Below are 23148 nucleotides of genomic sequence, written 5' to 3'. Positions count from 1 at the left end.
TCTGGTATGTATATCCTAAGACTAAATATAAAAGAATAACTATATATAATCACTTTCAGTTGTGTTTTCTAAAGACAGATAGAGAAGCAATTCTTTATCATTTAGCAAAATGACAGACATACCTTATCCTTCTTTAGGGTTAGAATGAAGATACAGAGCTTTAGTACTTAGAACAGGCAGAAAATATACTCTACTTATAAAAATAGTATTAGGTAATTCAACTATAAAGTCAGTAAGAAATGACTGCAAATATATATCTAGTAGGTCAGACTAACCTGTTTAGGTTCCCGACACAATGACATGACAGCCATAAATAGCCTTCTTAACCCGCAATACGAGTATCTCAAAACTAATCAGCTGAAAAAGCCATGGAGAGAACAACATATGGACTGTCAGATCTTGACAAGGGAGGTCTCACGAAGAGTGTGCAATTTGTGTTGTTTTATGCCCTGCCAGCCACTACTGACCTTCAGAAGGTGATCTCCTCCTTATTGGCAGGAGTAGAAAATGCCACACATCACTTGCCTTTGATGGCAGGGAATCTCCAGTTCGTTGAGTCTGGAAAGCTCGCCATTTTGAGCCCCCCAGGCAGCTCAATCGACGTCAAGATATGCCGGTTGGAAGACAGTCAGTCCTTCTCGGCCCTGGCCAAGGACTTGTTCTCCCCCAACGATCTAGACCTCTCTCCATTTCTACCCAGTGAAGCATCACCAGGCAAGCCGTCCCCGGTATGCCTGATTCAGCTGAGTCTCATTGAGGGGGGTATCCTCATGGGCCTGAGAGTGAGCCATGCCGCCGCCGACTGGACCTCCCTCGACACATTTCTCACTCTCATCTGTCAAGGCAGCCAGGCCTTCCATCACCAGAAGGCCATGCCCCCCAGCCCCCTAGACCTCGCCCGGGACCTCAATAGGGCCCCTTATAACACTCCGGCACCAGACCCGGCCTTCTCACAACAAGACCGACTCGCCCATCTACCGCTATTCCATATCATGGAGAAGAGCCAGTTCCAATTCAAACCACCCCCTGTGACGCGCGCCGGCATCTACCGCATTTCAGAGCCCACCATCCAGCAACTCAAGACTCAATGCAGCCCCCATCTAGATCAGGTGGACTACATTACCTCCTACGACTGCATCGCCGCACTGATCTGGACAGCCCTGACCCGGGCCCGTCTGCGCGTCCGCCCCGGCCAGGAAAACGCTGTATCCCGCTTTGTCCACCCGATTGACGTCCGCTCTCGCGACCCAGAGCACAGAACCTCGCCCCGGTACTTTGGCAACGCCGTGATCGGCTCCCTGGCGGGGCCTGTCCCTGCCCACGTCCTTGCCACGCCGGGGGTCCGCGGCCTGGCCGCTGCAGCCACGCAGATCCGCCAGTCCATCCACGCCGTCGACGTGTCTACAATCGGGCACTTTACCGCGCTACAGGCCTCGCTATCAGACACGCAGATGCTTCTCCCGAACGCCGACTTTGCTGACATGGATCTCTTCATGAACACCTGGGCTACAGGGAACGCGGCCAAATACGAGCTTGGGTCGGTGGGGAGGCCTGTGGCTTTCCGGGTCAAGGTCGACATGCCGGCCGCGTGTGCGATGATCCTGCCTGATCTCTCTGGGGATGAGGCAAGAGTGTTTGATATTCTTGTGCAGGCACCAATGCCAGAGTATCAAGTGCTAACAAGGGATCCACAGTTTTTGAGGTATTTTGAGCCTGTGGTATAGTGAATATAATTACATATATAGTAAGTGTGATGATGAGGTATACTGATGATTTAAATGCCATGTTGAATGTTATATTTCTCTCATTATATAGTGCTAAGATAGACCCTATTTAGTGTCTAGCTGTAGTGGGATAAAATTAATCCTCAACTTTAATCCATATAAATATATATTTTGACTCTCTTCTATATCTGAGAGTCAATCTAAGATAAATCACAGTTTTCTGGAATCTAGGTCTGGGTAAGCCCCTGTGTTTGCAGGATAGCAGGGATAAGAAATAAAAGGACCAGGAATAGGACTTCTAAAGAGTATACAGGGCTATAATAGCCAGTTAAATATTTGTAATAGCTAATACTATCAGTGAATACTTTAATGTAAAGAGATCTTTTCCTCATAATATCAAAATAGGAATCTATGAAGTTAATCATGGAGCCCTGCAGCCTGATGAGATGGCCTAGGCAGTAAGTAAGACCTGTGCTGTGGCTGATGAGCTCATAAATCTTGCCCTTTATCTCCCTGCCTTATCTATTGTCTATCTACACGTCAGTATTGCTTACATCCTGGCCCACCAGATTAACAAGGTAGTTTAGGGCACAGTGAAAAGAGGTGGGTGTGCATAGGAGGGTCAGTGACTGGGTGAGAGTATAATTGACCTGGTAAATTAGATTTATATCAGGCCACTCTTAGCATATTAGGGCCTTTCCTTAAGAGCTGAATACAGCAGGCTATAATAGTTATATTATAAATAAAGTTAAATATAGGCTAGAGCTCAGATATAACTTACTATATAAGTAATATATTCTTCCCCCTACTAGATTACTTTAAATCTGTTTGGGCCTCTTTAGTAGAGAAAGACATATTTAAACTTATAATAGAACTTATCTGACATTATACTGGCACCATAGGATAGCTGTTCTGAAATCCATATTGGTACTATCTTCACAGATATTTTTTCCACATTAAATGCTATGGAGCCTTTCCTCTTGGTTGCAGGTTATTGACTGTGTCCAGGCACTACCCAGACAGATTCTAAAACATTCAAGAGAGGAGGCCTGTCATCCATGTACCTCTAGTGTCCCTATTAATCCATCTGTGCCTCAAAAGGCTTAATTAGAAGCCATGTCTTCCCGTATGACTGCTGAAAAGAGGGGATGAGAAGGAAGTGACATGACAGGCAGTCAGTATATATGATGCAATCACCTGGACCAGTAGTCTATAACTATTGGGAATACCAATAATGCCATTGGTATAAAGTTTACCGTTTCGAATATGGAACATCCAATGATAAGAATCTAGAAGTCTGGAGAAGGACATGATCTAGAGACTCACTATGAAATCAAGATAAAGAGTCCGTACTTTTGTAGGGATCTCCACGCAGATCTCAGAATATCTAACAAAAAGAGAGCAGCAATTCTGTCGATCTGAAGACAATCTAAAATGTAGGTAGCACCCATTTATCTCAGTATAGTTGTTAGTTGTCTATTTCATATCCGCTAATAATTTCCATCTAGTTGCTTCATATTTACATGCACAATTCTACTTCCTGGTTACGTACTACAACCTTCAAAATGTAAATTCAACCAACCCTCCCGAAAGGCCACCCAGACTCCTGTGGCCAACATGAGAGTGCGCAGTTGATCGCCGACAATAGCCTCCCCAGGCTGCGCAGGCCGGTCGTAAATATCTAACTGGGAGAGGGTTAGGGAGGCGAGCACTGGATGGCGCCGGGTCGCAGGGTCGATCACACTGAAGGTGAACCGGCGCTCCTGGTCCATCCCAGGACGGAGCACCCATCGAACAATTGTTTGCAGACAATCCTTCTGTTGATTATCATGATCCTGGTCGTGTTCGTGTTCGTGTTCGGGGTGGTGTTTGTGCAGAAGGAATTCGTACGTGCCGTTAGCGACGGAAGCTTGACAGATGAGCCCTGCCGCGAGAACAATACTATTCGCCGCGATGCTTGCGATGGGCTCTTGCTGATCAGGGGCGACGAGGAGCAGCAGGGGTGGCTCGGGACTGCTCAGACCCTGGCGCCGGCGGTGCCGCCGGCGCGAGAACCAGTTCCGTGACAGCGACGGGCTCCGGACAATGTCAAACAGCGGGATGGGCCGCGGGCAGTCCGAGACCTGCTGCACCTGCTGGATCTGCAGCAGAAGGCGCCGGCAGCGGCCATGGCCCGCTGGACGGGCGAGCTGGTAGCAGGTCCGGGGCCGAGAACGGCGCCGCTGTTCGTCGGAGGTGTCAGAGAGAGCGCGAGATCGGGGGCCTGTTGTGGTTGGTGTGTGAGGAGGGATGGCTGTGGCTGGCCGGAGAGCGACCGACATGATTTAAGATAGATATGGTTGATAAGAATGCTAGATAATCTCCCTTAAAAGGATTAATAAATGAGGAATTATGGCTAGGCAGAATCATTAAATAAATATGTTGCCTGCAATTTGCTCTCGTATTTTCTTTCATGCAGGATTAAGAAGTCTGACCCGCTTAACCCTGAGGCAGCAGTAAATATATACAATTCTGACCAAGGAATACCCAATCTCACTGACAAAAATATACCAAATGGGAAAGGCTGAAATTATCTATGGCTGACAGCAGAAACTTCGGTACGGTTGAGTAAACAGGGTAGATCAAACTAACCAGGTCTGGAGATCGGTACGAGAATTATGGAATCGTATCATGCTCCTTGAAGGGAAGGAGTTACGAGCCTAGCTAAAAAAACCATTAGCTATAAATCTGAGGGTAGAATACTACATAATGAGAGACTTTAGTAAAACAGCTATAGAGTACTAACTAAATAATAAGGAAAAGGAGTAGGTAAAGGGTGATTAGAGGCTGCCTAGTTGCAACCTCTTAATTACCCCTCACTACTACCCCTGTACCCCTAATAACACAGCCCCTGCCTGGTTCTTGAATAAGTATAGTGGAATTTAGAGTTGGTGTAGTCACAGCCCTATTTTTTTAGGTATGATCTATTTTAACTAATAAAGCCCCTGATAATAAGGAGTACATGCTAGAATAATAATATGTACCACATAGTCTACAACATCTATACTCTACAGCTATAAACCTAAAATAACACTACAGCTATTCTAGTAACTTCCCTACTACGGAGTAACTAACTGGTTACTATTACTATGGCCCTAATGCAAGGCTAGGCCTCTAGGGGCCCAGCTAGCCCAATCTATCATACCGCCTGCTATATGTGATGCGCTTTTCTGCTGACATAAAGGATATCGCGACATGATGCCTTCTGCTGATGCCCCTGATGCTTGATTTATTCCCCTAATGCATGAATATTAATGCCTAGAATATTAATACCTGTTATGTTCATGCCTGCCGAATTGACGCCTGGCTGACATCAATGCCCAAGACACCGCCTAAGCAATATAATCACCTTGATCATGATGCATATATTGAAATCCAATGTCTACATAATCCCAGCCCAGACTATGATATATCATATATTCAATAAATTGTAAGCGCCCAGAAGCACTTTGCTTAATATACGTTTAGCTTGTATAAATCCAAGGGGTGACTATTGTCTAGGAACTTCTAGTAAAGGAGGGAAACATTAAAGGTGATGCTGGGTAGTATAGGGACAAATAACAGGATTCTCCCATCATATTATTCAGGCTATATTTATATCTAGTTATATCATATCGCCCCTTTGCCTCCCCCGCAGGTGGCCTTGTATACTCTGTCCGGAGTAGTCTTCGAAGCGGGGCCTAGACCCCAGGTTCTTGATTCATTAAGGCTCAATGAGAACCAAAATCATAGTGACCATACTTCAATCATTATAGTGGCAAGAGCATTTTTGGATGGCCCAATATTGTCTATATCTCGCCTCAAGATGCCCAAGATCGATGTTCGCTTAGGGCCCTAACATATATATATTCAGTACAACTGGCAACCCGACACAAGCCTCAATGTGTGATCCTAAAGTTATTGAAAAATTAAATGAATGATAATATTTATATCTATATTATCACAGCCATAGCCCAGAGCGCGCGTTTGCGGATGGTGTGGCTGGCTCACTGCCTTCCTATTCGGTTAGCCGAGGGCGCACAAAGGATCGAGATGTCGTACTCCGTAGTTCTAACTGGCTACATACCTATTGTAAATATGGCTATGCCTATTTGGGAACTTTGGGGGTGTGCCATTAGTGGTGAGGGGTGTGGCTAGAAACTCACTAGATTAAATAAGACGATCAACCACGTCATGACAACCTATCAGGTTAGAGCCAGTACTGTTGAGTTCTTCAAGTGAAACTAGCAAATAGAGTTAAATTCCCTAACCTGTCCCTGATAGCTTAGCCATTTCCAGGGCTCAAGCATCGTGTTATCCGCCATTCTCCAACAACGAGTGTTAATGACTAGTGACTAGTCGAGTATCTGAAATGCTCAATTAAATTGCATAATAGCTCCAAGATGATGGCCACCCGCCGAACGCATCAGAAATCGCGCCACGGATGCACCAGCTGCAAACAGCGCCGAGTCAAGGTAAAACAGGCCGGCCAACCATTTCCAATCAAGTAACTAACAGCATAGTGCGATGAGAAACGACCGGTCTGCACGCGATGTCGCCAGCGCCAGGAGACCTGCGTGTTCAACACGCCCGCCCCTTTGATCTTCGTCCCACAGTCGAGGCCTCCGTCGGGGCCTCCATCGGGTCCTCCATCCATGAGGTCATCATCAACACCCCCCCATTCGTCTCTAAACGGGACTCTCCCCAGCTTAAACGCCACCACCCCCACAACATCATCAACAAGCGCCCCCACGATATTACACATGGACCAGCTGGAGCTGGAGATGCAGTGGCTCATGCACACGCACAAGCTGTTTGCTCGCGACGAGGAGACCCGCCGGATCTGGGAGGTGCTGGTGCTACAAGAGGCCCTTCGGGCCCCGTTCCTCATGCACGGCGTCCTGGCCCTATCGGCGCTACATTTGGCCTCCCAGCCTGGGGAGAAGCGGCGGGACAAATGGCTGGCGATGGCGATCTCGCACAAGAGCACCGCCTTGGCCCTGTTCACTGACCAGTTGGCGGGCTTGACAGCAGAAACGACAGCAGAGGGTCCCCCGGAAGTGCAGGTGAACCCCGAAGCGATGATGAGCTTCGCCGGGATCGTGGTGGCCTTCAGCTTCGCCAGTGCGATCACCGCCCCCGCCGACGAGGGTCCCAGCCTGTCGGGCCTGGTGGACATCTTCACTTTGGCCCGAGGGATCGGCGCCATTTTCGTCTCCAAGGCGGACCAGCTGCGGACCGGCTCGTTTGGGCCTCTTTATAACATTCATACTTCTTCATCCGCCGTACCCGATCACGTCCGTGTCGCGTTTGACCGACTCGGACAGCTGAATGTCTGCTGCAACCAGCAGGAACCGGATCTCGTCTCCCTCTACGAAAAGGTCATCACCACTCTGCGTGATCTCGCCTCCTTTGCGTACCTACATCCCAGCAGTCTGACGCTCGTCGGCGGCTGGGCCATCCGTGTCCCAGAAGGCTATTTCGACGAGCTGATACTCCACCGTCCGCTGGCCCTGGTCGTGCTGGCTCATTACTGTGTCTATCTCGATCTGGCGCGCGATAACTGGTGTATTGGGCCCTGGGGAGGGATCGTCATTACGGAGATCTCGACTCTTTTGACTCCAGAGTGGTTGGTTTATGTTCAGTGGGCGCGGGACCAAATATACCGGATAAGCAGTTAAATACACTCTTTTATGACAACTTGTCATATCAGCTCTGAATATACTTACTATAGTCCAGGAGACATACCTGGCTTAATCATGGCTCTCAGCACAATTCTCAACAGGTTGTTTCTGATGAAGAAACATACTATCATACTTGGAGACAAAGGAGCTGCAGAAAGATATATACATAGTATTAAGATTTAGATTAATATTAGACCTCTTACCAGTAAGGGCAATGTGATGCACCATTATAAATTTCTCACTACTGACTAATGAAATCAAATGGGGCCATAAGATTTATAGAGTTATATAATTTTTTGAGTAGTTATATTACTTACACTATAAGCTAGTCTTACTCATGATTACAGTGAGCAGGTTACTATTTTTGGTTAAACCAGTGTTGATGCTGACTGTTCAGGGCTGTACAAGATCCTGGTAAGCCCACTTGATCCAAGTATATGCACTCCCGGAGCCACTCGAGCTGGTTGCTGCTCTAGGTATGGCCTTCGCCCCAACCGAGCACGATGGAAGAGAAAGATAAATGACGTTGCGGCTGACAGGAGGGAAAGGGGATATAGAGGAGCCTACACAGGATTGTATGTATAGGATAGGGCAGAGTGGATAAAGGCATTGGTATTTAATAGGGCTGTGGCTTGAATACTTGGAACTTATATTGAATTAGAAAATCACTGTGAAGTGAAAAAATAAGATAGGGATTTGTATGCAATGGGCGTTGAATTATAGATAAGATTCATGACTTATGGCTTAATATATATCAACTTTATAGAAGGATACTATTGAATAAAAGGGTATCATTAAACCTCAAAGTAATGAAGAATCATTTACTGAAATATTTTAATATGCATGTTGTAGCTATTATATAAAATTATATATAAGTACAAATCCTACATATACTGCTATATATACTGCTATATACTGCTATATAATACAGTCGTGTAGAACACTGTAATAGTGTACTAAGCTACCAAGATGAGAATCTCGTAGGCAGAGCTGAACTCCACTGTAAACACTCCTGCTTCCCCCTGAAGAGCGGTAGTAGTGACACTGCTGGTCTCCCCCCCCAGCGCCGCCAGGTTGTTGATACTGTCCGCTTCAGGCGCGGAGAAGGAGATGAGCGTCGCGGTGTCGGCGGAAGAGCCCTCCAAAGTGACAGACACGGCACTGTCCGCGCCGGTCTCGCCGTCATAGTTGACCAGCTTGAGGATGGTATGGGAGGTGTTGGTGGTGGCCGACCAGTACACCGGGGCGAGCTCACCGTCCGTAGCGGTCACAGGGAGGGTGCTGGAGCCCATGTTGGCGGCGAACAGCTGCTGGACGTAGAAGCTCATCGAGTAGAGCACCTCGGAGGCCGTCTGCTTGATCACGGCGACGGTGTCGGGGGCTTCGTTGTAGTTCTTGATCAGGGCGCCGTAGGCAGAGCCCACCACGACGTCCGAGTTGCGCTCGCAGCCCAGCAGGAAGACAGCCTCGGCGCAGGCCATGCTCAGCGTCTGGGCGCCGATCTGGGAGGCCGAGTTGCTGCCCGTGTTGGTCGCCGCGTACTCGTTCACAAACACCGGGTACGAGCGGCTGGCCTGGTCGAAGGCGTTGAAGAGCGTGACAAAGTAGTCTGCGTCGCCGTACAGATGCAGATCGACAGGGCTGCCGTCTGTGGTGACGGGACTCGGGTTGATCGTCGAGATGAGGCTGATGTCCGGGTACGTGGCGTGAATGGCGTCGTAGAAGGCTGTGAAGCGGTAGTCATCGTACGAGGTTGTTCCACCGTTCAAGTAGTCCTCATTGCCGATTTCGATGTAGTTGATGGTAAACGCGCCGTATCCCAGCGCTTCTCTCTGTGCGCCGTACGTCGTGGAGGAGTCGCCCTGTGATATGATTAGTATAGGTCTAAAACCCTAACCCTAAACCCTAGGGTTTAGGGTTAGGGTTATGGTAGGTACGTACGAGTAAAAACTCCAGCTCGTCCATGACGGAATCAACGTATGGCTGGAGATCGGCTTCAGCAACCACAGTCCCGTCCAGGTACAGGCCTGCCCACACGCCCAGAATCACCTCCAGCCCCATATCGTCCGCCATGAGCATCATCTCGATCAAGCCGAAGCCGTCTGTGTTGTAGTCTCCCCAGGTGCCCGGTCTGCCCGGCCGCTCCGTCAGCGAGCCCAGCGTCTCGTTCCACTTCCAGTAATACGGCGCGTACAGGCCCTCCATGTTGTTCCCCCCGGGCAGCCGGATGTATTTGGTGCCCAACGCCGCGACGGCCTCGGCCATGTCTGTTCGCAGCCCGTTGGCCCGGTTGTTGTACGTCTGCTTGAACACGCTCAGCACGTTGAAGTACAGGCTCTCTCCGGCCAGCTGGGCACCGTCTTCGAAGACAAAGTAGAAGGTATTGTTGGCGTTGCTGGCCGTCGTGGTCGGGTAGAAGGTGGGCGAGTAGGTCTGCACCCAGCCGTCGCTCTCTGTCTGGTCGAGGCTGATGGTCGTCGATCCCAGGATGGTGTCGCTGGTCGTGCTGTAGAAGTAGCACGTCACGTCGCCCGTGTAGTTGCCGTACACGTACATGCTGGCGATGTACCGCTGCGACGCATCCACATCGAAGCCCCAGAAGCCGTCATTGTAGAAGCCCACCGCTGTCGTCGTGTCCTCGGGCACCTCCATGCGCAGCTGAGCAGGGAGACTCGAGGATAGAGGAGTTGTTTCGGTGTCGACCGACAGCGTCACGCCGCCCACCTCGGTCCAGAAGTCCGTCGTGCGATCCAGGCTCACCACGCCGTCGACAGAGGAGCCCTGGAAGGCCCGGTTGCGGATCATCTCGCCGTAGAGACCGCCGTCGCCGGAGTGGTAGATGTCTTCGAACAGCAGGCCATATTGAAGAGTACTGGACGTGTTGCCCCCGGACGAGGAGACCGTCAGGTTCAGGGCGGCACTCTTGGAGAGGAGAGAGAGAAGGAGAAGAGGAAGCATGATGTAGGATGCTTCAAGTTCTTCTGAATGTATTGTTGAAGATAATCATTCGGTACATCTGGCTTGTGTTACTTATAGACACTAGATAGACGTTGATTGTACTCCATGTCACTCGGGAAGAGCTCCCCCGATGTGTAGATCAGGGGTTGATTGATGAAGCCCAAAACTACAATTCTCCGTGGAGATGCCAAGACTGCCTGCCAACCAAGATTTTATGCCAAGCTTGCGGGGCCCCTGATTATTCTTGATTAAATTTTAATGCTGTCGATGCATCTGATGCAGGATACTCAATAGGTTTACTACCATATGTCGGATAATACCTATATCAGAATATAACTAAATTAAAGATGAATGATAACTTTTAAATGACAAAATGGACTCATTGTATGACTATATCTACTGCACCATACTATCTACTGGCCAATCAACATGCTGCCCACATGGTTCATCACATGGCGTGGCTTGGCCGCTCACAAAACCTGCTTTGCCCACCGGGATTTCGCCCAACGCAGTACCAGGGCTCGGGGTAGTCCAACCCGAGTGGCCCCAGACCCCCGGAGTACTTATCCTGACTGACTTCTCCACCAGAGCTGTTCCCCAGAGATATTCCCCAGACCCCCACTGTTGTATCGGAGCATCCAAAGTATCTTCAATTGAGTATACACCTTGTCCGATACTATGTTCCCTCCCAAAGTCTACCAGTTCCTCGTCGGGCTGTTTGCTGCCCTGGGCTCGTTTCTGTACGGCTATGACCTGACCATTGTCGCCGAGGGTATTTCTTCCGTCTTCTCTATCATTCGACGTTTATTAATGAAGTAGTCGTTGCCAGCCACTCCTTCCTGGATTACTTCGACCCCTCCACCACGCAGGTCGGCCTGGTCGCCTCGCTGCTCACTGCCGGGGCGGTAGTGGGCGCCGGCATCGCGTACCCCTGCTCCGACCGGTTTGGCCGCCGGGCCACCATCTTGGCGGGGGGGATCGTCTTCTGCCTGGGCGGGGGCTTACAGACAGGGGCTCGCAACTATAGTTACATTATGGGAGGGCGCTTCATTGCGGGAATTGCGTAAGCCCTACTTATCTAAACCCTAACCCTAAACCCTCATGCTACACCCATGCCATCTATGCCACCCATGCCACTCATGCTACACCTGCTACACCTGCTAACATGCTAACCTGCGACCTGCTAGGATCGGCATCCTGACAATGATCATCCCCCTATACCAGGCAGAGCTGGTCCATCCCGACATCCGTGGCTTGGTGACTGGTCTGCAGCAGTTTGTGCTGGGCGTTGGCGGCGTGTGTGGCAGCTGGATCAGTTACGGCACCTTCGTCTCCTTCACTGATAACCGACAATGGCGCATCCCCCTCGGCATCCAGATCGCCCCCGCCGCGCTCCTGTCGGCGCTGATCCTGCTGTTCCCCGAGTCCCCGCGCTGGCTGATCAGCAACGGCCAGGCGGACAAGGGACTGGCCACCCTCGCCAAGCTGCACGCCAACGGCAACACGCAGGATCCCTGGGTGCTGGCCGAGTTCGAGCAGATCCAGCTGCAGGTGGGCGAGGAGCAGGAGCTGAGGAAGCTCTCCATCCTCCAGCTCTTCTCCAACAAGGCCAATTTCCGCCGTCTGTTGCTCGCCTGTGCCATGCAGGCCGCCACGCAGATGACGGGCGTCTCCGCCATCCAGTACTACTCGGTCACCATCTTCGAGCAGATCGGCATCGACAGCACCAACACCCTGCGCTACCAGGCCATCAACTCCATCATCGGTCTGCTCGGCGAGCTCCTGCTCATGCTAATCGTCGACCGTATCGGCCGTCGCAAGCTGATCATCGGCGGCAACCTCGCCATGTGTCTGACCTATATCATCAGCACCATCCTCATGGCCCAGTTCCCCCCTCAAGTCGACAATAAAAGCGCCCATTGGGGGTTCATCATCATGACTTGGCTCTATAACTTTTGCTTTGCTAGCATGGGCTCATTATGTATTTCCCTCCTTCTGTTCTATTCTCCTTACATATTGTCCTTACTCATCTCTATAGCTTGGATGATTCCCGCCGAGATCTTCGACACGGCCACCAGAGCCATGGGTGTCGCCATGGGTTGTATGGTTTCTTTTGCAGTCAAGTATGTTACTCTCCCTTCCCTTGTTTTCTTCCATGCTAATGACAATGATCAGTACCATGATCGGCCAGGTTACTCCTATCGGGATGGCCCATTCAGGATGGAAGTTCTACCTTCTGTTTGTTGTGAGTTTCCCTTCATCTGAACTGGTATCAACCAGATTATCTCCATATTGACCCTATGCCAGGTCTGCAATTTCACAAACGCCGTCTTTTTCTGGGCCATGCTCCCTGAAACCAAGATGCTCCCCCTGGAGGAGATGAAGGAACTGTTCACCCGCTCGCCCTGGTTCGTGGGAAGCATGGATACCACCAAATTCCACGGCGAGAGCATCGAAGAGCGGGCTCACCAGATTGCCGCCAAGGAGACCCCCGAGCATGCAGAGGAGGTTTAGACAGTCTTGCCAACTTTTCCACTATCCTCAAGTGTGATCTATCATCTCAGGTTGCTGCTATATAGTCTTTAATTATACTCGCCAGTAGTATATTAGCTGTATACTTCCCCCATGAATGTACTATCATAAGGAGTGTCATAAGTATTCCAAAGGTTGATATTAAGTCAAGTCAGTGCATCTTGATGAGCAATCCTTGTAGTATAACGGGAGACTGTCTAGAGACACTCTAACTCCAGTTCAAGAGGGCTGTTTGGCGGCCTACTCGCTACAGGGGAGATTAAGAGAATCAATCCCGAGCAAGCAATTTCAGGTTACTCCTTGATATATTGGGCTTAGCTCTATACTATACTCTAGGATATGCTATTTTTGAAGATCACTTAACTAAAGTGTGAGCCCACTTTTATAGTCCTTGTCATATTGATATTGACATGCCCCTTAATTTAGAGATACCATAGTGCAGGCAATGGTGCTACTGATAGGAAGATATCTTGCCACCTAACTCCCTTACTAGTAGGCTATATAGTAGAGAAGAGGCCCTCGGGGGTTTCAAGTGCACATTGTATTATGACCAGAGTCCTGGGGTAGAATACATCCATTCCCTGTATACATGACATGCTGCGATTTGTAGACCAGCTCATATGGTGGTATAGTATTTTCTTGAACATTATGAAGATTATATACGCTAGCAATATAACTTGTATACCCTTAATACTCCTTTCTAATGAATGCTTTATTGTTACCTTTGCTAGGAAAGGATTCATGCTATTCAGCCGCGGAACGGGCCGTCTGCACTTGGCTGAGCTCTAGTCTGCAGAATACATATTCCCTGTCAATAGGTAGGTAGTATTAATTTCTACATTAATTTGTCATGTGGATTGAGATGCTACTTTACTGGTTACTTTATTATCCTAGTTGAGGTATAATCTCTGCCTACATTCATATGGCTCCATCCTGCTCAATGATCTCATCTTATAATGGCTGGAAACAGTAGCTTCATAAAGATTTCATAGTCTAGAATCACTGATAATGCTAGGGTGTTATTTCTCCATTATCACCCGAGTACATTCATTAAACAAAACAATTGGACCCGAGACAGAAACAGCGGATACTAACTAATATGTCTAACAATAACACACCTTATTATAGACTTCTCCAGATTAAAGATCTCCTCTGGTTTCAGTCTCATTGCGTGTCGCAGCCAGGAAAGGTTTAGTCTCCGCAACCGAGTAAACGACGCGTCCGAATGTCGACCCTCTTCTCGATGAGGTTGATAGTGGAACGGTGGTGAGGTGATCTTTTCCGAATCCCTTCGTCCTGTGGTCTCTCATTCGCCAACCTAAAATAAGAGTTTGCAGAGAACGTCACAACTAAAGGACTTACTTCCACATATAAATGTCTTTGTTTCTTGTGGAATTCTTCACTATCACTTTCTTCAATACCATAACCTCATACCTCAAAACCGTTAGTACTATCTCATTGCACACATGAAGAGTCTGGCTATAGCAGGCAGCATGGCAGCTGGCGCTGCTGCTGCAGCTGCAGCTACCGGGTGCACCCCGGAAGTGTTCACTCCCTATCTGTCGTCCAACGCATCGATCGTGTACGCCCGGGTGTTCACCGCCGACCAGACATTCGTGGGCCCGATGGGCAACTACACAAACCTGCCCGAGTACTGCGCGGTGTACGTGAACGTGAGCTCGTCGGCGACCTCGTCGTACGAGTTTGCCGTGTGGCTGCCCACGCAGACGTGGAACGGCCGGTATCTGGCGTACGGCAACGGCGGCTTCACGGGCCAGATCGCGTTCGCCGACATGGCGCCCGGGCTGGAGTACGGGTTCGCGACGGTGTCGACCAACACCGGGCACAACTCGACGGTGCAGGAGGCGGGCGATGCCGGATGGGCGCTGAACGACCCCGAGACGCGGACTGACTGGGGCTGGCGGGCGCTGCACGGCACCGTGGCCCTGGGCAAGACGCTGACGGAGGCGTACTACAACGAGACGATCGCGTATTCCTACTACTCGGGCTGCTCGACGGGCGGCCGGCAGGGCCTGAAGGAGGTGCAGATGTTCCCCGACGACTTTGACGGCGTGCTGGCGGGCGCGTGTGCCTGGTGGACCACCCACCAGCAGAACTGGGATCTCAAGGTGGCCGTCGACAACCTGCCCAACAACGCCAGCCACCACGTCACCAGCGAGCTGATGGACGTGCTGGCCGACGAGGTGCTGCGCCAGTGCGACGGCGCCGACGGCCTGCGCGACGGCATCATCATGAACGGCTATGCGTGCCAGTTCCGGCCGGAGACGCTGCTCTGTGACGGCTCGAACACGACCAACACGTCCACCTGCTTCACCCCGGCCCAGATCGACACCATCTACAAGGTCTACGGCGCCTGGGTCGAGACCAACCAGACCTTTGTCTTCCCCTCGTTTGCCTGGGGTTCCGAGGCCCAGGTGGCCGAGATGATCCTCACGGACGACGACGAGCAGGGTTCCCCCAGCGGGATTGCCTACCCGCGCGACTTTGTCTACAACGACGCCGACTGGGCCTGGCAGAACCTGGATCTTGCCACGATCCAGCTCTCCGACTCGCTGGACCCGGGCAATGCCACCGCCGGCGACTTTGATCTGCGGCCCTTTTACAACAGGGGCGGCAAGCTCCTCCACTACCACGGCTTCGCCGACGGGGAGATCCCCACGGGGTCGTCCATCTACTACTACCGACACGTCCAGGAGACGCTGGTCCCGCTCGGCATCGATCTGGATGATTTCTACCGATTCTTCCTCATCCCGGGCATGGAGCACTGTTTAGATTCCGTTCATGATGCCCCCTGGTACATTGCCACCGCCAACCAGCCAGGCGGCCTCGTTGCCGAATCCTCCAACGACACCATCTGGGGGGTCCCCGGGTACCGCGACGCCAAGCACGACGCTCTGCTGGCCATCATGGCGTGGGTTGAGAACGGAACCGCCCCGGAGGAGCTGGTGGCCACCAAGTATGTCGACGATACTCCCTCCCTGGGCGTTCAGGCCCAGCGGGTGATTTGTCCGTATCCCAAGCAGGCCGAGTATGTGGGTGGGGATTGGAACACCACCGAGTCATTTACTTGTTCGGGGTATTATTAGAGGAGAAGCAGCATATTAGATTGTATAACATGTATATAATGTGTATCATGGGTAGAGTATCAGTAGCAACGCTAGTTAGACAATCAAAGTCCTATACATGTGAGGTTGATAGTGAGGTTGATAGTGAGGTTAGGGTTAGGGTTAGGGTTAGGGTTTAGGGTTTAGGGTTTAGGGTTAAATCAATATTAGGGTTACTGCTGGTCATACCACTACATGTAAGTAGCTAGTAACTAACTGACTAGTTAATAACTGGTGAGAATGCCCCAGGTTAGGGTTAGAGTTACCGCTGGCATACCACTACATATAACTTAGGATTGCTAGGGTTAACTTCATCTCTGCTACTGAGTAAGATCTCTAGTGTGTGCACTACGATGGATAAGCCAGGCACCTGAACAGAGTACCCTCCAATCGGATCGTCGGAAAACTCGGCCCGCCAACCTTATATGCAACATGGCATTGGATAAGACCGCATTCATATCTCGGACATTGAGCCCAGTGGAGATGCCTCGGAGGAGCATCCTGTTTGGGTAGGAAATGCTGTTTTTCTTTCCCGCGTATTTAAATGCCCCTATCCCCATTTCTTGACCTTTTCCGCCGCCCGACTCTCCTCCTTCGCCCACCCCCATGTCGAAATTCAGGCTGATCTTCGACCAAGGCCATGTGGCCGAGGCGATCGTCCACCACGACCATCCCGGCGCCGGCACGGACGAGGATCCGTACCAGGTGATGTGGCTGGAGCATGACGACCCGCGCAACCCGTTGACGTTTTCGCCCGTGGCCAAATGGGCCATCACCTTCCTGGTCGGCATGGCCACGCTGGCGGTCGCCCTGGTCTCGTCGGCCTACTCGGGCAGTCTGGAGCAGGTCATCGAGGAGTTCGGCGTCAGCGAGGAGCTCTCGCTGCTGGGCATCTCGCTGTTTGTCATCGGCTTCGCCGTCGGCCCCCTGTTCTGGGCGCCGCTGAGCGAGATCTACGGCCGCCGCTCCGTGATGGTCGCCAGCGCCACAGGGCTCACCGTCTTCACTGCGGGCGCCGCGGGCGCCCCCAACATCCAGACCCTGATCATCCTGCGCTTCTTCGCCGGCAGCCTGGGCTCGGCGCCCTTTGCCGTCGCCGGGGGGGTCATCGCCGACTGCTTCCCGGCCATCAGCCGCGGCCTGGCCAGCGGCCTGTACTGCGCGGCGCCCTTCCTGGGGCCGACCCTGGGGCCCATTGTGGGCGGCTTCCTGGCCCAGTCGGCGGGCTGGCGATGGGTCGAGGGCCTGGTCGCGACGTTTGCCGGCCTCATCGGCCTCATCACCTTCTGCGCCCTGCCGGAGACGTATGCGCCGGTGCTGTTGAGCAAACGCGCCGCCCGGCTGTCGGCCCTCACCGGCAAGGTCTATCGCAGCAAAGTCGAGGTCGAACAGGGGCCGATCAAGCCGTCGGTCGTGTTGACAACCGCTCTCTGCCGGCCCTGGCTGTTGCTCTTCCGCGAGCCGATTGTGCTCCTCCTCTCCATCTATCTGTCCATCATCTACGGAATGTAAGTTGGGACTTGTTTCCATCCTCTCAATCGTATCTCTCTTCTAATGAACAGTCTCTACCTCCTCTTCGCCGCCCTCCCCATCGTGTACGAGGAGAAACGCGGCTGGAGCGAAGGCATGTCCGGCCTCGCCTTCCTCGGCATCCTCGTCGGCATCTTCATCTCCGTCCTGGCCACCTTCCCCATGTACTTCCGCTACAAGAAGAAGGTCGTCGCCGCCCACGGCCGCATCGTGCCCGAAGCCCGCCTGCCCGACGCCTTCATCGGCGCCATCGCCCTGCCCGCCGGCCTCTTCTGGTTCGCCTGGACCAACTCGCCCGACATCCACTGGCTGGCCTCGGTGGCCGCCGGCGTCCCCTTTGGCTTCGGCATGGTCATGGTCTTCCTCCCCGTGCTCAACTACCTCATCGACGCCTATACCATCTACGCCGCCTCGGTGCTGGCCGCCAACGCCGCCATGCGCTCCGTGTTTGGCGCCGCCTTCCCCCTCTTCACCACGTACATGTACCAGAATCTCGGCATCCACTGGGCCTCCTCCATCCCGGCCTTTCTCTCGCTCGCCTGTGTGCCCATGCCGTTTCTCTTCTATCGCTATGGCGCCCGCATCCGCAGCAACTGCCATTTCGCCGCTCAGTCCGAGGCGTTTATGGAGAAGATCCTCGGCCGTGTTGCCTCCAAGGAGGAGGCGTAACTTGACCATGACTGCGACGAGAATGGAATTTAATATTTAATATTTAGACTGGATATCTTGATAAACCAACATTAAACCACTATTTTAGTATTCAATATACTATTTCTATTAGTATAATTATACAGTATATATCCATTCTAATCTACTATACAGGCCTGTTCCATCCCACCCACGGCCCTGCAGGCCCAACCATCTCAGGCCTCAACTCATCCACCGTCGAGGCCCCGATATTGCGCATGGTATTCGTGATTTCTTCTTGCATGACTGCTCATTAGCATCGAGTATACTTCATAGTATACGATCTCTATCACTCACTCATTGCAGCCCGCTCAACACCCTCCTGCCCATGCGTGCCATTGGCATAGAGAAACGGCCGCCCCAGCCCGACGGCTTTGGCGCCCATAGCCAACGCCTTGACGACGTCAGCCCCGGTGCGAATACCCCCGTCGATCATGACGTCGATCTTGTCGAAGAGATCCGGGCGGTGCGTGCGTATTTCGTAGAGGATGTCGACGGGGGCAGGGGCGTAGTCTGCTTGTCTGCCGCCGTGGTTGGACTGTTGGATATAAGTCTGTATTCAGTCGAGTAGTATAGAGTACACTCACAAGGATGACGCCTTCTACGCCGTGGTCAACGCAGAGTTGTACATCTTCTAGGCTCTGCACTCCTTTGACGATAATCGGGAGCTTCGTGTGTTCCTAGTCATGAGAATGAGAATGATAGAAGACAGGTGAAAGGTGAAAGGTGATGTACTCTGATAAAAGTGATGTCCTTCCAGGTCAGATTGGTATCCTGGTATCCCGAGATCGACTCGGACACCGACTTGGCCTTCTGGACCGGCTGGTCAGTCTTTCGCGTGGGATTCTGCATCGCCTTGTATCGCACATCTCGCGTCCGTTTCGACTGGCGGGCAACATCGACCGTGAAGACGATCGCTTTGGCGCCGAGATTGTCGACCTTGCGGATGAGCGCTGCGGATTCCTCGCGGTTCTTGTTCAGGTAGATCTGGAAGAAGAGCGCCTGTCCAGGCTGTTTGGCCTCGAACAGCTCCTCCACGCTGCAGCTTGCATTGCAGGAGATCTAGACGTCAGCCTTTTATTCAATATAGCACCGTAATCAAGCAAGTGTAAGAGAATATACCATCTGGACAATCCCACACTCGGCCGCCGCTTTGGTCAGATTGACTTCGCCTAGCGGATGTCCCAGTTTCGCCATGGCAGCCGGCGAGATGAAGACGGGCATGGACGTCTCGACGCCCATGAAGCTGGTCTCGGTGCTCCCCGTCGACATGTCGCGCAGCACTCGCGGCCGGAAGAAATACCGGCGGAACGCATTGCGGTTCTCCATGAAGCTGTTCTCCCCGTCCGCCGCCGAGCGGTAATACGCCCACGCCGTCCCGCTGAGCACACGCTCTGCCCAGGCTTCAAAGTCGTCCAGGAGAAGCATATCTGCTGCTTCGGGCATCTCTTCGCGGGCTTCCTCCTGCAGGATTTCCTCCTCGGTCAACACCCGCTCTTCTTCTGTCGGCATTGTGGACGCATCGACGGGGCCGAGGTTCGCGCTGGGGGGGAGCGTCGAAAGCGCCGTGGGAGGGTGTAACATTGTGAACAGGTTTCTATCTTTTTCTTAGTGTTTCATTCTACGCCTCTGATACTGCCTGCATCTTACGTGACGTCTTTCCCTGCTTGGGCGAGGATGGCCTCTTGGCCTCCCGGGTGGGTTTGCAACAGGGCTGTCACATCGTATACATGGCCCTGCAGCAGTTGTTAGTATAGAATATGTCGCAGATACAAAAATATAATACCTTGATAATAACCCAGCAGTCGTGGAGAGAAGTATGTTTCTGGACCTCCTCGTACGAGATCAACGGCGATTCCTGGGCGTAATCCAGGCGAATCGGAGGATGGAGAGTGCATGCTGTCTGTACTGGTTAATAAAAAAAACAGTAACATTATCAATAAAAACATACCGTGGCCACTGTAGCCACTGTAGCCACTGCAAGAACTCCCCAGATCCTCGGTTTGGTGGCTGTAGAGGAGAATGGGCGGGCAAGAGGCCGGAGAGACGCCCGGAGAGACGGTCTCTGTCGGGCAAGTCTTAAAAGGGGGCGTGTGAACATCGTGAGAGTGTAAGACAAATTCTTAGACCTCAATTAATCCGGGGTTTGGGATATGGGGTTATATATGGGGATCTTAAAGGCCGGGCCAGTGTCGATCCGGAGATTCGCCGGCGGAGATTCGCCGGGAGAACCAGGGTATTACTAATATCATACTTAATTAATGTTACAGGAATATATCACTATATAAGGCTCTAATTAATCTCTAGACATTTTTAGTGGCTTAGTGGTCTAGTGGCCCCCTAAATTTTGTCAAAATTAAACTGTCTAACCAGATAGTCTAGTGATTATATACTATGCTCTATTTATGCATAGGATAATAACCGCAATGCACACTTTAATCATGCTGACCACCCATAACACAGTCAAGAATGAACCTCCGCTCCTCACAAAGATCCCCCCCAGGACCGTGCCCAGCAACAGGCTGATGATCGCCCCAGCGCGTCTCCCCTGCTGGAGGTGATTCAGACCAGGCAGATTCATGAACAGGTCGCAGTAGATGCTCGTCAGGACCACGCTGGTCAGACTGGTGCATTCCAACACGCGGCTGAGCACTGCCTGCCCGGCACTTTGGAACGAGACCAGCGCCAAAGAGACGTAGAGCTGCCAGGATGTATCGTTTTTGGTGTCATGTTGGACAGCATGGGTTTGTAGGATACACGCCGCGAGAATCAGACACACCGTCTGGAGGAGGAACGAGAGGGAAACCAGACTTCCTCTCTGTCCGGAATGACGGCGATGCAGCTGGGCAAAACAGAAGGAGCCTGTACAGAATCCAGCGATGGAGATTCCGGCCTTGATCCATCTGGGAGAGGGGGAAGTAGCAGTGGTTTCCAGTCCGGCAAGTCCGAGGCCGAGATATACGGTATTTCCAGTCTGCATGCTCGCGAATGAGCCAAGGAGCGAGACGGCTGAGCTGTCGAGGAAGCCGGTGATCGCATAGCAGGCGAGCAGGAGCCTGGCATTTGCATTTTCATTTGTATTGGATGTTGGAGTATTTCCAAGAAGGGGGGTTCTTTCAGACATTTTAGAAGTTTAGAGTTGTATACATTATATAGGAAATTGTATAGGAAATTATTTTTGAAGAACTGATTAGCCTAATTTCAAATTTTCCTTGTGCTACTTGAAATATGACGTCATCTGTACAACAAATACAATATGATATTAATATTATATTCTCTATACTCACTTTCTACCATTTCACCAGAAAAGTGATGCTTAGCGAAGGATTGACATCACCATCTCTAGATACAATGGCAGGATGGAGACTAGACGAGCTTCTAGTTTGGAACAGGTAAGAGGCAACTCGCTTTTTCTATGTAAATTTGTGAGTGCAGAGTAATTAATAAGTTAGAGTGTGGACTTATGCAGGGGAACTGCATGTTTAATTAGATAGATGTACTACTAGTATTCAGCATGTAGTATGCAATCTATAGCATGCTGCAGCCTAGACAGTGTATATAGTGAATGATAGATGATAGATAGTATACTTGACAACTCCTTTAACTTAATGCCAGTTTATCATACTTCTATGGAGCACAGTACACTACGTGAGAACCATACTCCAAACTCATTAGATCTATATGAACTGATATAAACGCCACATGTATTCTTCATGAAACACAAGCAGGCTTAGCATGATTTTCCCCCCTAATTGGCCATGATGTAATGAGTCCCTGCCAGCACGGTGCCATGGTGAGATCATGTCGCTTAGCCATGTCACGGCCTCACCACTGTCTACCTTGCGATTCAGCCTCAAGTTGGTCTAGAAGACGGACTACGGAGTATACAAAGAGTATGTCCTGGATGGCAAATTTGAGAGTATCTTTATTCAGTAATTACTCTCAAGAGATGAATAGTTATCAGCCTGTATGAGGTCTATAATCCTGATATAGATATAGAGATTGACTCATTTCGAGAAGGTGGGCTGGGATTTAATTGAGTCCTGCATTCGAGTACATTAGTCATAGTATACTATGATTATCACTTACTTGTATACTTAATATATTATAAGCTGTACTTCTATCAATTAGCCCATGCTCTGATATCATTAGACGGATAATGTAAGAAAGCCAATGAATGCAATTGATCTAGCATAAGAAGGCAATAACAGTCTATCCTATCTGACAGGTCTGACCTGTTAGAGAAATGTTGCCTGCTACAGCCTGTTCAACGTCTGCAGGTGAGCGAGGAACAACTTCCACCCACCAGACCTCAATAGCCCGTCTCTTCTTCCACTCAGCCGCTTTCCCTGCATCTGACGTCTTTTTTGTTCTCCTCTTCCTGCACTTCCTTTTCGCCCATCTCCTGCTCCCCCTATCCATTCCAATCTCCTCGTTGTCGTTTTCTTCTTTCTCTTCATCGTCATCATCATTATCCTGAAAATACAAATCCTATAGGATGCCTAGTTTCCGGAGCATGTTAGTAGGAATATACCTAAGTCTTATGCTGCTTAGAATGGACATTGAGCATCGAAGTACAATAATAGAGGCACCACGCCACAGTTTGGCGGATTGTATGCCAATGATGTTGAGGGATGATATCCTATGGCTAGTAGAGACCACCAAAATCTTCAAGGAGATCTAGCTATTCTGCAGCTAGTATGGGGCATACTTCCTCGCTATTGACACCATTATGTGGCAACTAGAATTCACCTTTATTCATCCATAGCTCCTAGTACTTTATGCTTTTAAAAGAGGTCTAATGGGCTATTTTTTAGTTTTAGAGTGTATAATATAGAAGAAACTACCAGCCAGAAGAGAAACTGAAGGTGTGTCTTTAGTTTGTTAATA

At 50.7% G+C, this 23148-nt stretch overlaps 9 protein-coding genes across 9 annotated transcripts; 5 read left to right on the top strand and 4 right to left on the bottom strand.

Moving 5' to 3' along the window:
• Window positions 1-357: 357 nt before the first annotated feature.
• ASPZODRAFT_133806 (hypothetical protein) lies at window positions 358-1784 on the top strand. The gene has a single exon (XM_022723360.1). It carries the CDS (start codon window positions 369-371, stop codon window positions 1722-1724), a length of 1356 nt encoding a protein of 451 aa, XP_022580449.1. The 5' UTR covers window positions 358-368; the 3' UTR covers window positions 1725-1784.
• A 1433-nt stretch (window positions 1785-3217) lies between these two features.
• ASPZODRAFT_133804 (hypothetical protein) lies at window positions 3218-4464 on the bottom strand. The gene has a single exon (XM_022723359.1). It carries the CDS (start codon window positions 4043-4045, stop codon window positions 3269-3271), a length of 777 nt encoding a protein of 258 aa, XP_022580448.1. The 5' UTR covers window positions 4046-4464; the 3' UTR covers window positions 3218-3268.
• Window positions 4465-6015: 1551 nt separating this feature from the next.
• On the top strand, window positions 6016-7651 carry ASPZODRAFT_119263 (hypothetical protein). Its single transcript, XM_022721222.1, has 2 exons — window positions 6016-6217; window positions 6266-7651. Exons 1-2 carry the CDS (start codon window positions 6146-6148, stop codon window positions 7421-7423), a joined length of 1230 nt encoding a protein of 409 aa, XP_022580447.1. The 5' UTR covers window positions 6016-6145; the 3' UTR covers window positions 7424-7651.
• Window positions 7652-8382: 731 nt separating this feature from the next.
• On the bottom strand, window positions 8383-10479 carry ASPZODRAFT_160113 (hypothetical protein; the record flags this gene model as incomplete). Its single annotated transcript, XM_022726451.1, has 2 exons — window positions 9368-10479; window positions 8383-9288 (listed from the first exon to the last, which is right to left on the bottom strand). The coding sequence occupies exons 1-2, from the start codon at window positions 10382-10384 to the stop codon at window positions 8383-8385; spliced, it is 1923 nt and encodes a 640-aa protein (XP_022580446.1). The 5' UTR covers window positions 10385-10479.
• Window positions 10480-11003: 524 nt separating this feature from the next.
• On the top strand, window positions 11004-13025 carry ASPZODRAFT_119256 (hypothetical protein). The gene is made up of 6 exons (XM_022721221.1): window positions 11004-11156; window positions 11201-11447; window positions 11572-12365; window positions 12423-12507; window positions 12560-12629; window positions 12692-13025. The coding sequence occupies exons 1-6, from the start codon at window positions 11063-11065 to the stop codon at window positions 12896-12898; spliced, it is 1497 nt and encodes a 498-aa protein (XP_022580445.1). The 5' UTR covers window positions 11004-11062; the 3' UTR covers window positions 12899-13025.
• Window positions 13026-14324: 1299 nt separating this feature from the next.
• Window positions 14325-16127, top strand: ASPZODRAFT_133801 (hypothetical protein). Its single transcript, XM_022723358.1, has one exon. It carries the CDS (start codon window positions 14383-14385, stop codon window positions 16021-16023), a length of 1641 nt encoding a protein of 546 aa, XP_022580444.1. The 5' UTR covers window positions 14325-14382; the 3' UTR covers window positions 16024-16127.
• Window positions 16128-16647: 520 nt separating this feature from the next.
• On the top strand, window positions 16648-18292 carry ASPZODRAFT_26527 (hypothetical protein; the record flags this gene model as incomplete). Its single annotated transcript, XM_022728052.1, has 2 exons — window positions 16648-17549; window positions 17604-18292. The coding sequence occupies 2 exons, from the start codon at window positions 16648-16650 to the stop codon at window positions 18238-18240; spliced, it is 1539 nt and encodes a 512-aa protein (XP_022580443.1). The 3' UTR covers window positions 18241-18292.
• Window positions 18293-18385: 93 nt separating this feature from the next.
• Window positions 18386-20359, bottom strand: ASPZODRAFT_152880 (hypothetical protein; the record flags this gene model as incomplete). Its single annotated transcript, XM_022725901.1, has 8 exons — window positions 18386-18504; window positions 18556-18796; window positions 18846-18938; window positions 18994-19320; window positions 19381-19855; window positions 19909-19994; window positions 20045-20116; window positions 20210-20359. The coding sequence occupies 8 exons, from the start codon at window positions 20357-20359 to the stop codon at window positions 18386-18388; spliced, it is 1563 nt and encodes a 520-aa protein (XP_022580442.1).
• A 192-nt stretch (window positions 20360-20551) lies between these two features.
• On the bottom strand, window positions 20552-21400 carry ASPZODRAFT_133799 (hypothetical protein). The gene has a single exon (XM_022723357.1). The coding sequence runs from the start codon at window positions 21380-21382 to the stop codon at window positions 20651-20653; it is 732 nt and encodes a 243-aa protein (XP_022580441.1). The 5' UTR covers window positions 21383-21400; the 3' UTR covers window positions 20552-20650.
• Between the last annotated feature and the right edge of the window lie 1748 nt (window positions 21401-23148).

This window comes from Penicilliopsis zonata (assembly GCF_001890105.1).
Source record: "Penicilliopsis zonata CBS 506.65 unplaced genomic scaffold ASPZOscaffold_10, whole genome shotgun sequence".
NCBI lineage: Eukaryota > Fungi > Ascomycota > Eurotiomycetes > Eurotiales > Aspergillaceae > Penicilliopsis > Penicilliopsis zonata.
The sequence above is the reverse complement of the archived record's forward strand: the minus strand, read 5'-3'. Positions and strand labels throughout refer to the sequence as shown.

Excerpts from the sequence above, each read along its gene's own strand:
- ASPZODRAFT_133806 (XM_022723360.1), top strand. The coding sequence starts at position 369 with ATGGAGAGAACAACATATGGACTGTCAGATCTTGACAAGGGAGGTCTC.
- ASPZODRAFT_133804 (XM_022723359.1), bottom strand. The coding sequence starts at position 4,045 with ATGTCGGTCGCTCTCCGGCCAGCCACAGCCATCCCTCCTCACACACCA.
- ASPZODRAFT_119263 (XM_022721222.1), top strand. The coding sequence starts at position 6,146 with ATGATGGCCACCCGCCGAACGCATCAGAAATCGCGCCACGGATGCACC. Across the intron at positions 6,218-6,265 it reads GCAAACAGCGCCGAGTCAAG|TGCGATGAGAAACGACCGGT; the intron begins GTAAAACAGGCC and ends CTAACAGCATAG.
- ASPZODRAFT_119256 (XM_022721221.1), top strand. The coding sequence starts at position 11,063 with ATGTTCCCTCCCAAAGTCTACCAGTTCCTCGTCGGGCTGTTTGCTGCC. Across the intron at positions 11,448-11,571 it reads CGCTTCATTGCGGGAATTGC|GATCGGCATCCTGACAATGA; the intron begins GTAAGCCCTACT and ends GCGACCTGCTAG. Across the intron at positions 12,366-12,422 it reads TGCTAGCATGGGCTCATTAT|CTTGGATGATTCCCGCCGAG; the intron begins GTATTTCCCTCC and ends TCATCTCTATAG.
- ASPZODRAFT_133801 (XM_022723358.1), top strand. The coding sequence starts at position 14,383 with ATGAAGAGTCTGGCTATAGCAGGCAGCATGGCAGCTGGCGCTGCTGCT.
- ASPZODRAFT_133799 (XM_022723357.1), bottom strand. The coding sequence starts at position 21,382 with ATGTCTGAAAGAACCCCCCTTCTTGGAAATACTCCAACATCCAATACA.